The sequence below is a fragment of the Protopterus annectens genome, chromosome 5.part0 (genome assembly GCF_019279795.1).
Source record: "Protopterus annectens isolate FY-2018-M chromosome 5.part0, PAN1.0, whole genome shotgun sequence".
Lineage (NCBI taxonomy): Eukaryota > Metazoa > Chordata > Ceratodontiformes > Protopteridae > Protopterus > Protopterus annectens.
In genome coordinates, this window is record NC_056735.1 from 490718805 (window position 1) to 490732058 (window position 13254).

The 13254-nt window shown below is 37.8% G+C and overlaps 1 protein-coding gene across 7 annotated transcripts in view; it reads left to right on the forward strand.

The window, feature by feature from the left end:
• Window positions 1–13254, forward strand: part of SYTL5 (synaptotagmin like 5) — a 2413062-nt gene that overhangs the window by 1527650 nt on the left and 872158 nt on the right. For all 7 annotated transcript variants that reach the window (XM_044072411.1, XM_044072417.1, XM_044072414.1 and 4 more), the window contains one exon: window positions 108–320. In XM_044072411.1, the coding sequence (XP_043928346.1) occupies window positions 108–320 (213 nt within the window). The remainder of the gene's footprint in view (window positions 1–107; window positions 321–13254) is intronic.

The following is a 13254-nucleotide window of genomic DNA, read 5'->3' on the forward strand; positions in this document are numbered from 1 at the left end:
ACTAAACTGCAAGATTAAATTGTACTGTTGTAGAAAAAAAGGAAATGATACCATATATTTGATTGCTTTAGTCAAAAATTAAGAAGTCTGATTCTTTTTTGTTCAAGGAAATTGAAGAATGAGCTATTGGACATTCGGAGAAGAGGTGGTAACCACCGTGTGCAGGAAAATGTAAACATATGCATCCGTTGCCAAAACAGTCTAGGTTTGATCTTTGAAAGAGGGGCTCTATGTAAAGCATGCAATGAAAAAGTCTGCAGTAAATGTCGAATTGAAGGACATAATGGAACCTGGAAGTGTACTGTTTGTGCTAAGATTGCGTAAGTAAATCATTTACCATCATTTTGTATTCATAATTATGTTTTAGATAAAAAATGCTGAAACATATATGGAAGCTGAACAGTGTTAGAAGATGATGTGACTAAGTTCATGTTTTTCAAGGTTTGGTGTATCAGAGGATTACACACACACACACACACACACACACACACACACACACACACACGTGCATGACTGCTCATTGTTTTAGTTTGTTAGTTGGGATATTTTGTAGACACCCTAATGTTTATAAATATCAATTGGGTATGACAACCCTGTGTTTCCAAACATTCCTCTTATGCTGTGCTAATAATGCCTTAAGAAGGTAGAAACATGCATGTCCACAGCTAGAGGGGTTTGGCTTTACTGGCCTGAAATTGTCCATAAACAGACTTAAAAGTAAAAAAAAAGTCATGGACATTCAGAATTGCCATTTAGCTGAAACACCTGATATTGTTAAAGATAATTTGCATATATCCCATGTTGCCTCTGATACAAGAGGTTTAAGGTATCACACAGTGGAAAGTCTAGCTTGGCAAGATTTTTCTTCTTGTGTTTTTTAACCAATTGTTTTTTTCTGTGTGACCTTTTTACTCATTGTTTTATTCCTGTTGTTAGGTAAGCCACGTAGTGCTATGGGTAAGGACACACTGATCTACAGTCCACGAAAGATGTGGCACACATTCATGTGGAGGCCTCAGTTCAGAGCATGAATAGGCAGAGAGCCTAATCTGCCAACAACTGATACTAGCATGTAGAGATTTTTTCCATGTCAGTCGCCAATTTGAAACTAAGGCAGTATTGCCTGAGTCATGCATCAGTATTTGTTAAAAAGCTTACAAGGATTCTTTCTGTATATAAAAATCTCTTAGTTAAAAAAGACAGGATTGTTTAAAGTAAAATAGTTGATAAATATAGATGGATTGAAATAGGAAATATAGAGCTGACCTGTATTTAGGATTATTGTTTCTTACTAGCACAGAACCACTCAAATATTATTAAATGAAACATAAGCAAATATAATTGTATTATTTGTTGGTGAATGCAGCTCGCTCAATATTCTTGATTTCTAAGATTAAATCTCACCATTAAGCCATATGTGTACTGAAATTTGTAGGCATCTTTGTCTGAAATAGTATACATGCATTTTACAAGTGTGATATAAAACAACAAAAATAAAACAGAAAGCACACTTACCACAAACTAGCAGCATGGTGATGCAGCTGTTTCATAGAGCTTGTTAACCCTGTTTGTCTCATGTCTGTTGTGACACCTTTGTGGAGTCTGCCTCTTCTCCTTGTGTCTACATTTTTTTGTAATCTCTAGGTTCCTACTAAATCTCAGAGATAAGCACATAGGTGAAATAGTGATGCCATAAACTGAATGCTCGTGCTGTAGAGTGCCTGTGTGTGTGTGTGTGTGTGTGTGTGTGTGTGTGTGTGTGTGTGTGTGTGTGTGCTTGTATAAATATATAATTATATTTATATTTATACATGGATGCTCAAACAGAATGGATCAGCATTGTGCAGTAACATACTACAGAAAGGATCTGGGTTTTGCTGCATTCCTCACTGTGGTGTGAAATCACAGTTGTTATATATAGGTCTACTTCAGATGATCAGTTTCAAAACTTCAAACATCATATGGCTGAGGATCATATGATCGAAGTTTTGAAACTTCGTACATCTAAAAAAAAAATATGGCCGAGGATCATATGATGCACCCCCCACACCCCCTGCTAATAAAATATACCAACTCCAAGATCGCATGACAGTGAGGAAAATGGGAAATTTCCTATTCCACACTGTACAGCAATCTCCATTCAGAATGTTCGAATTTTCAAAACTTCGATCATATATATATATATATATATATATATATATATATATATATATGTCACTGTCACAATGTCAAAACATGGTTTATCGAAACCGTGTTTCGGCGGACACAATTTAGCGAAAGTGCATTTTATCAAAAATGCACTTTCGCTAAATGGAGAGTGGAAAAGTACAGAAAGCATGCAGTGTGCATGCACCGTTAGTTGTAAATCAACGTATAGTGTTGATTTACAACTAATGAAGCTATCGCTGATATCGTGGTATGGTGGGGATAAGGGAATATTCCATTTTCCTCACTGTAGTGCGATCTCGGAGTGAGAATAATAAAGTAGGGTGGGTGTGGGGGGTGCAGGGGGGCTTGCATAACACTATTTGATGTAAATTTTTTGTACATTTTTTTTATGTTAATTCCTTTAGCGAAAGTACATAGTCAATAACATGCACTTTCGCTAAAGTGTGTTATCAGAAACACAATTCGATGGATTGTGTTTTCGATAATACAACAGTGACCCATATATATATATATATATATATATATATATATATATATATATATATATATATATATATATATATTTATATATATATATATATATATATATATATATATATATATATATATATATATATATATATATATATATGAGATTTCCCTTGTCCTCGATGTAGTGCAATCTCGGATTTGGTATATTTAAGTTGCGGGGGGTTTGGGGGGTGCAAGGTAGCTTGCCCACCCTGTATACACTTGTTCTAGTGTGTTGGGTGGTGTTATGGGGGTTTCACAATATCGAGATTCTGAATTTGATATTCTGAAACTCTAGATTTTGGGATTTTGATGTTTCATAGAGAACCCATATATATATATATATATATATATATATATATATATATATATATATATATATATATATATATATATATATATATATATATATATGCATACAGTGTATATATATATATATATATATGAGTTCACTTTAAATAATCGAATGTTCAGAACATCGAAGTTCTGATCATCGAGACCAGAACATTGATGTTCAGAACATCGAAGGTTTAAAATGGAAGTGCCAGGTAAGTGAGAGTGTGGAATGTTGGGTGTGTATGCAGGGCAGCAAGGTGCCCTGCATGTTGTGTGTGTGTGTGTATGTGTGTGTGTGTGTGTGTGTGTGTGTGTGTGTGTGTGTGTGTGTGTGTGTGTGTGTGCCATCTGAGTGTTGGCATTGCAGGTAGGGTTCGGGAAATCTCCTGTTTAGCGCTACCGTATATAGTGGTAAATGGGAGATTTCCCTTACTCCACTGTAGTGCGATCTCGGAGTTGGAATATTAAAGTAGGGGGGGTATGGGGGTGCAGGGGGGCGAAGTGTTTGTGATTTTTTTCTTGTTTTTATGGTTCATTTTGAACCTTCGATGTTCTGAACATCGATGTTCTGGTCTCGATGATCAGAACGTCGATGTTCTGAACATTTGTTGATTCAAAGTGAATCCATATATATATATATATATATATATATATATATATATATATATGTATATATATATATATATATATATATATATATATATATATATATATATAAAAAAATATATATATATATATATATATATATATAAATAATTAGCAGGGGTATGGGGGTGCAAGGATGATTGTCCCCTTGCAAAAAGCAGGTGGTGTGTGTGTTTTCTGTTAGTTTGAGCTTCCTTTTTGTTTTGAGTTTTCAGGCTCAATCTTCTAACATTTGCTCATCTGAGTATTTGATATACTGATATAGTTATACGTACTTCTATCTTTCCTTGATATGTTTAAGGCCTTTGGTACAGTATCACACCAAAAACAACTAAATGAGCTTGCTTCCATAAACGTAACCCAGCCAGCCCTCTTCTGGTTTCTCAGCTATTTAACTGACCACCAACAGGCAGTAAAGTGGCAAAATGAACTCTCCACCCTATCACTGGTCTCATTAGGAGTACCCAAGGCTCAATTCTTGGTCCACTCCTCTTTACCATATCACCAACAGGCTCACCACAGCCACCCAATGTGCAACTATCATTCAATATACAGACAACTCCTCCCTCATATGTTCAGCTCCCTCCCTTCCAGAACTCCTACAAACAACCCAACACTCTTTCCAAGACATTGAAAAATACCTCTCAGACTCTCAACTACTACTCAATCCAAATAAAACAAAGCTTATGCTTTTCACTAATAGCAATGTTCCTGATAATCTCCCTTTTCACCATCTACTCAGCCAATAAAACTAAAATTGAACCTGTTCAGCACACAAAACTCCTTGGAGTCACAATTGACCACAACATAAAATTTTACAAACACCTATCTCTAGCAAAAAGGTCCACATTAAGCTAAGCTCACTGTACAAAGCCAGTCTATACCTAACCAAGGCCACTAGACCTTCCATAGCTAGGACTCATCTACTCTATACCCTTTATTATGCCTCAACAATATTCATGAATATCAGAAAATCAGATTTAAACAAATGGGAGTCCTGCTATAACAAAATCATAAGATTCGCTAATAACCTTCCTTACAGATCACATCATAGCAGAGCACTTCATAAACTAAATTTGATGAATTACCCAGTAGTCTGCTATCCCTCAACCAACTAATTTTCATTCATTCCATCTTCCAGTATCCAGACAACTGTCCAGCACCCTGGAGCCTAGTGCAGCCCTATTCAAATGGCAGGCCACTAAGATCATCCAACAAATTGCTACTCAAAGTAACTAAATCTAATAATTGTTACCATGACTCTCTATTCTCCCACCAAATATTTAAGTCCTGGAATTCCATGCTTCAAACAATAATAAATTCTAGTAACACATACAAATTTAAACTACTGCTTAAGGAATACCTAACCAATACTAGCTTTGCTCCTGCACTAATCCAGGCTGATCATTCTGTCCTTCCTTGTTTGTACAACCAAAATATCTCTTCCCTTACTAAATTATGGCATCCAAACTATCCCTTCTATCATGGAATTCCAATTTCTCTGTACCTATGTCAAGCTCACTACTGCTCCTCTCTTTATCTACCTATCTCAAGCTTCCTACAGTTTCATCACATTCCCTCCTTCTAGTACTTCATCTCAGTATTGCCTTAGCTATCACTGTTTAGAAGAAGTAACACTAGTATAGCAACAATCAGCCATATTCTTGTTCATATACCTTACATGTATCTCATAAATATTTACCACCAAAACCATAATATTGATCTACTGATCAGTCATTTCTCTATGATGGCACAAGCTATTTCATGCTAGTTTATTTGTTACCTTTCTTTTTTCCACTTTATATTACTCTCCCAATTTGTATTGTTTATGTATAAACTATTTACTACCTATATTTACCAAAGTTATGTATTATTGATTGTTATTTATTTCTTGTATTGTTTGTAATATGTTTTTGTAATGGGGCTTTTCTCCCTGGGCCATCAAAGGGCCATTGGCCCAGTCGGACATCCTCGGTAAACAAATGTAAAATAAATAAGTAAAATAAATGCACACACATGCTCCTTTCTTTTTAATGTTTCATTTGTTTTGTACTCACTAAACAGCAAAAATCCCGATTAGTGAGCGTAAAATAATGGCGACCATTAGCTTTCTTTCAGTCTAAGGTCCATGACAGCTTAATATGCTGCCATGAATAGGCAGACTCATTTTTCAGTGGGCATTACCTGTAGATTAACACCCTGCTAGAGAACGTTCATTCTGCAGTCAGCATACTGACGTACAAGTCACCCATTCTCTAATAGTTTTAATCACCCTCTTGACAAAACTTCTATTTTTCCGCACATGAGGTCTGCAAGGGTGGAAGCTACTTATTTCTCTAAGCTACTGAAGCCCAAAAACAGTTGGAAGCAATGATGTTCCTAGGTCAGAAGATAAGAACGAAATAAAATAACAGTTACTGAATATATGAATGTAGGCTGTTACTAAGTACAGCATCTTTGGAACTTATTTGGGCTTGTTTCAGGGGCATGCTTAAATAGAGCAGATAAATTTCTCCTTAGAATTGAATTGTTCATCCAGGGCTCTGAGTTTCTCAGACATAGGCATTGGTGTTACGGAATCAGTTGGTTGACTTTCCTGGCTTAGTATGATTCTGGAATCCATTGTTTGTAAAAAGGTATATTATATGGTATGTATTATGACTGATGCAAAGCTGCTGTCATCCCCTATTCTTAAACTGTGGCTCATGAGATCTTTCTCCAGGTATGTGGTTGGTTATCCATCCCTCTTTGGGCAAAGGTCTGTTTATGTATTCTTCTCTGGGTACTGATTTGATCATCCACCTGTCTGCAGACATTTTCCATGCCCTGCATTGATATGTGGGTGTTGGTCTGTTGTTCCATCCTATATGGCTATTATTCAAGTCATCTGGTCTCCATGGGTCCCACCTATATCCCATACTCCAGTTGAAGAGAAACTACACCATAGATCTAAAAAAAAAATAAATAAATACATTTTTTCACTCTGTCTTTGTTGTCCGAGGACTTTTAACACCTGAAAATCACTCTTGAGTGGTTCTTATAGAATTTTAGCGTGCTTTTGTTTCACAAATGGCTGCCAGCGGAGCTTAACATATGAATGTGATCTTGTTTTATTTTAGCTCTTTCTCTTTTCCATAATCCATTTCAGGTCTGCTTTATATGAGTCATGCTAGACATAAGGAAGTGGTGGTGCATTCTCATCCCACTGACATATAATGAAATTAGTGTCATCTCTGTAACAGGACTGCTTCTTTTTTTCTGGAATGACTCTCATTTATGTTTATCTCAGAGCCCATTTTAGACTATACTAAGGAGTTATACAGCTGCAAACAAAACAGTAGCTAAATTGCAAGCCTTTGTTCAAAGTATCTTTTTGTAGTCCAAGATAAATTGACAGTCCTCCTCCCCCCCATAATATTTCTGAGGTGTCAAAACGGTCACTGCACTTAGAGATCCTTGCAGTTTAATGTGTGACAGCCACTACTGGAAAGGGATTTGAGAATAATTCTGTTCCCCAGTGCATATTGTAGAAAATACTTGCTTTTCACTTGTTTTATAACTAATGTTATGTTTATTTTTCACTTTACTAAGTAAGTCTACAACAAAATATGGCCAACTTTCTATTCCTTAACTTTAGATAACTATTTTTTAAGAAGCACAGATGTCTTGAAGCATTATTTTATCTTTCCTGTTGTTTTGCTCATACAGTGATTTGTTACAGAAAAATCACTCTTCAACAAACCTGATTCCTTGGTAATGACACAGTAAAATTAAGGAACTGGAAAATAATTCTATTCCCTGGTCCCTGCAGTTGGAACTTTTTTTTTGGGTGGGGGCCTGAATATTGTAGGAAATTTGTTATGAGTTACATTTGTTTTATAACTAATGTTATGCTCTTTTTCTCCGTATTATAATAATGTCTTTCAGCTTTTCCCATTTAGGGGTCACCACAGCAGAACTCCAGTCCACTAATGATTGGCACTGGATTTTTACAGTGCCAAGGTGCCAGCCTGACGCCCAACCTTCAAAGAAGGCACACCCATTCATGCACACACCTACCTGCATGTCTTTAACATCACTCAACTGTGGGGAGGATATGCAGACTCCACACAGAAGGCACTCCAACCGAGAATCGAACCGGAGAACCTCTTGCTGTGAGGTGACAACACTAACTGCTGCACCACCACAGCCTTGTAATTCTACAGCCAAATATTACCAACTTTGTATTTCATACCTTTAGATAACTTTTTTTTTTTTTTTTTTTTTGCTACACAGATGTCTTATGGCATTATATTTTTCACTTGTAATGTTATTCTGCTCATTAACTGATTTGTTAAGGCATAACATAATCACTCTTCAGCAAAACTGACTCCTTGATCATTAGATAAGTACTACTTATGCTCTGGGCTCTGCAATTTATTTTATTTGAAATTTGTTGACAAGGAAACTCCTACTGGGATAATATTCTATTTTCAGCAGAGGCCCAGGGAGAAAAGCTCCACATTGACATAATATGGTTACAGTTAAAGTTATTACAAAAACTAATACCGAAGAATGATATACATACAAGTAAAAATTCAGCTTCATTTCATATACAGTGAATCTATGCATAGTGCAAATATTTGGACAGCTATAACAAGTTGAAAAGGAATATCAGTAGATAAAGTATTCACAAGTTGCAGTTCATAGAGATGACATTAAACAGACTTAAGTGCACTGCTTGGAACAGAGATAACTAGATTATATAGTCTAGGCAAAAACATATTTGATTTTTTTGCCTAAGACATTGATTTTACTGATTCCTTCTGTCTGGAGATAGTCAAAGTATGTTGTTGGTGAAAGAAGAAGGGGGGGGCTAGTTCAGCCTGAGGTATCCCAGGAGCAGAGCCAGGTTTTATTTAAGTAGTTTTTAGTAGTAGATTGAAGATGAAGAGGTTAGATGTAGGTCAAATTTGCAATTAGAATTGATACTGTGTACCTGCATTCCTGATGTCTACAACCAAACTATCTGTCTAGTAAGCATCTATTTTGGAATGAGATGCATAGCTATTTTATGATGCTCTCTGCTACTAAAGAGGATCGATTTTCTGACCACCCAATAATAAGCTCCCCCCCCCCCCCACCCCCAGGCAAACTCCATTGTTGGACTAGAAAACAATGGTTTGGTGACCAATATGGACGCAAGCAATGCCAATGAGACAAGCACAAATGGCCGTCAAATAAAGATGGTGCATTCACAATATGTCACACATATGGCAGCATTTTCTGTTGTGCAACAGTAAAAATGCTCAGCGTAAATCCCAGAATGTCTGCTCATTATCTGTTTTCTCCAGCAGCTGCACAGTTTTGGGAAGTGCGGTATGTCATTAGTGCATCTAATATAAGAACCACTGCAGCGTACTTTGTTAAGCCCATTTCCTTCCATCGTTGCACAGGAACTGCTGCATCACCCTGACTCCTGCCGTTTATACATTTCACCCACATCTTAGCTGCTCTCTGTGTTGTGCTTTTAGTCTTCCCATTCAGTTCATATGTCCGGTGTTTTCCTTGCATGCAATGGTTACCATATTTACATATGTATGCATGATTGCCACAATCAAGGACCCTAAGGTTAATAAAATGATTAATGAAGAATAGAGTTTGATTCCTTGTGTCAGTGTTTCTCTCTCTTTGCCTGGTAATTTAACCATCCTCTACCTCACCTGTACACAGTGCTGGATTGTGTTTCTACTGGATATGGAATTGAAAATTATAAATGGCCTAGTTTATGTTTCAGTAGCACAGAATTTCAGACTAAAGTGGAAAGAGAAACAGCAGGCCTATTTCAAACAAGTGAGCCTGGAGCCTTAGACCCCTCACTCCTATTGTGTATTTACTTATTTACATTTTTTACTAGGAAATTTCAACTGGGTATAAACTCATTTTCAATGGATATCCATGGGGAAAACCTACATGTTACAAATACAAAGTTATTATAAAAATGTGCAAAACATTTATTAAAGCAAAAGCATGTATAACTTAATAAGGGAGACATCTCAAGATTTAAAACAATTAATTAATTAACTGCACTGTGCAATACACATACCAGATTAAAAGAAAGACAGTTTTTTGTGGTTGCACTATACGATGCAGACACTTTAATGGAATTTTATTAAATGAAAAAAGTTACCTAACTACACATTGGGAAGTGAAGCGTCACTAGTTATACATGCAAGTGCCTACATGTGCATGTGCGCGTGCACACACACACACACACACACACACACACACACACACACACACACACACACACACACACACACTTTATTTTTCAATTATTCACACACTCATGCTTCTATACATATATATAAGATATGTGCTACACACATGTATTTCTTATAGATAGATAAATAGTTAATGTGTTTATGAATTCCTTTTCCTAATGTTTTTAATGAAAGGGCACATAAATGCATGCTGAAGTAAATCCAGCTGTATATCATGGTTGCTATCATTGGTTACATTTCCTTTGTAAATTAGAAAATGCTCAAGCATGATCATGATTCCAAGACAAGGAAATGAAACTTTTATAAAGTACAGTCCCATTTCTGGTAACTGCACAATACTTTAACCATATTGTAGGGAGAAAATCAACCTAATGTTTGAGTTAAATTGTAGGAGAAGGCGAAGTTTTCCTTTAAGCAGCAACTCTGGTGATGCTGCTCTAATGGCTACACCTGCTGTAGTTTAAAGACATTGTCATTGGTTGTTATTTTTTAGTCATTTAGTTGAGCCTGACTCTTCATCTCTTCATGATCTCAAGGACGTATACCAGGGCTGTCTGCCACAAACTGTTTCATTTAGTTCTTGCAAATTCTTATTCATTGCTTCAGTAATGCTGTCTTATAATTCTTAGGCTCTGTTTTCCCCTTCTTCTCCCTCAGAACTTTCCTAGCACCATTTTTTTTCTGTCGTGATCTGTCTTCAAATTATGTGGCCAAAATATCTGAGTTTTAATTTTCCTCTCAGGCTTTCCAGTGAACAGTCTGGTTTATACCCTTAAATAGTGACTGATTAGTCTGTGGAAGTCTGAGAAGCTTTCTCCCGTACTGCAGTTAAAAAAAAAGGAGTTATGTACTCACCATAACGTTCCATGTTTGTAGTCCATCTCACCCTTCATTCTTACACATGGGTTCAGAGCCGATCCTTGGCTCCGACTTGGGCTATTACAAAGCTCAAAGTCTTCTAGTTGGCTCGTGGCTAGGTGAGTATCGCATGGTGCACCAGTACAATCCCCAGATTTTGTTTGCTGCTAATCTATAGAAAGACAGAACTAAAGCTATCCAGAAAGAACAACAATAATGAAAGGTCTCCACCTGTTATGGAAAAATTATCCTGTCTCCAGATCCTTCCAGTGCGGGGGTAGGAGGGTGGGTTCGTAAGAATGAAGAGCGAGATAGACTACAAACATGGAACGTTATGGTGAGTACATAACTTCTTTATGTTCTGTAGTCCTATCTTGCCTTCATTCTTACACATGGGACAGCGTCCCTAGCACCTTATTCTTGGGTGGCTCACGGAAAGATACTCCTGAGTACCATGGAACCAAAGGAGGCTCTACCCCTAGAGGTCAAGTCCAATTTGTAATGAGTAATAAAAGTGTGAGGGGTAGCCCAGGTTGCAGCTGCATAAATATTATCAATTGGAACCCTGGCTTGGAAGGCTGCAGATGTAGATTGGGATTGTGTAGAATGAGCCTTAATCTTAAACGGCAAAGGCTTTCCATTGGAGGAATAAATGAAAGAGATACAACTCGAAATCCAATTTGAAAGGGTCACTTTGGAGACCAGAAGACCTAATCTGGAGTCAGAGAAGGATACAAACAATTGGTCTGACTTCCTGAATTCCTTAGTCCTGTGTAGATAGAACCATAATTGTCTGTGAACATCCAACTAATGAAATCTGTATTCTGCTTCATTAGAATGATTAGGGAAAAACACCGGCAGCTCTATAGTTTGGTTTAAGTTATTATGAGAGCACACTTTAGGGATAAAAGATGGATTTGTGCAAAGAGATACTCTATCTTTGTGGAAAATCAGATAAGGGGGCTTGATAGACAGTACTTGTAATTCTGATACTTGTCTAGCAGATGTGATGGCTACTAGAAACAAGGTCTTCCAAGACAGAAACTTCAACGGACACGAATTAATAGGTTTAAAGGGTGGAGACATAATTTTGGACAGGCCGAAGTTTAGATCCCAGGAATCTACCAGTTCCTGAAAGGGAGGTCTCAGCATGGTAGTACCTTTAAGGAAGGTTTTACACAATCTGTGTGACATCAGGTTAGACTCATGTTGACCCAAATGAAAATTTGATATTGCTGCCAACTGAATCTTAATTGTGGCAGCAGCAGATCCCTAGTGAAAAAGTTCAGACAAAAATTCTAAAACCACTGGAATGGATGTGGTGTAAGGGTCAACATTCCTTCCTTCAGCCCAGATAAAAAAAGTCTCCATTTGCTAGTGTATAACTTTCTAGTGGAGGGTTTATGAGAAGATGTGAGAATGTGGGTCACAGCGGGTGAAAAATCATGAAGCCTGACTAGGGATGGAACTGGAGCAGCCATGCTGTCAAGTTAAAGGTGTGGAGGCTGGGGTGAAGAGAGCCTGACATGTGCACCAAGAAATCTGGCACTGGGTCCAGAGTCCATGGATCATCTAGAAGATGAGGCCCAAGAAAGGGGAACCAAACCTGACGAGGCCAGTAAGGAGTGATGAGAATCAATTTTCTTCCCAACAGTTTCACTTTCAGAATCACCTTGGATATGAGAGGAAGGGGGGGGGGCATAAAGGAGACCCAGGGGACAACAGTGAGCAAGTGCATCTCTCGGTAACTTCCCCTGAGGGGGGATAAGGGAAGAGTAGCTGCTGCATTTGGAGTTGATGGGACTGGCAAAAAGGTTGCAGCAAGGCTGTCCCCATTTGCAGAAGATCTGTTTCTTTATTTCCTGCTTCAGAGACCACTCGCGAGGCATCAGGATTGCCCAGCTGAGTTTGTTGGCTATCACGTCAGTTGTCCCTGGGATGTGCATTGCCACTAGAAAGCACTGGGAAGATATCACCCATTTCCAAACCAAATAGCCTCTCGACAAAGGGGGTAAGATCTTGTTCCACCTTGTTTGTTGAGATACCATACTACCGACATGTTCTCTGATTGGATTGCTATTGTCCCAAGAAGAATATGGTTGTGAAGTGCTTGCAGTGCCAAAAGCACCGCCCTCATCTCTAGGACATTGATATTAGTGAGCCTCATGATCTTGCCATGTGCCTTGGATAGTCCTGCCTAGATAATGCCCCCCACCCCACCCTATGTGTGAGGCATCCATGGTCATAGTAGCAATGGGTTGGCGAGGAAGGAATGGAGTGCCTGTCATTAGTTGGTTGTGTTGAATCCACCAACGGAGGTCCTTTTTGCAAGACTCTGTTAATATGATGTGGTGGGATAGTGGCGGTTGTTGAAAGGACCAGTGGGACGATAGAAGCCATTAAAGAATTTGCATATGCAATCTAGCAAGAGGGACTCGCATTATGGTGGAGGCTATGGTCCCTAAGAGTTTCA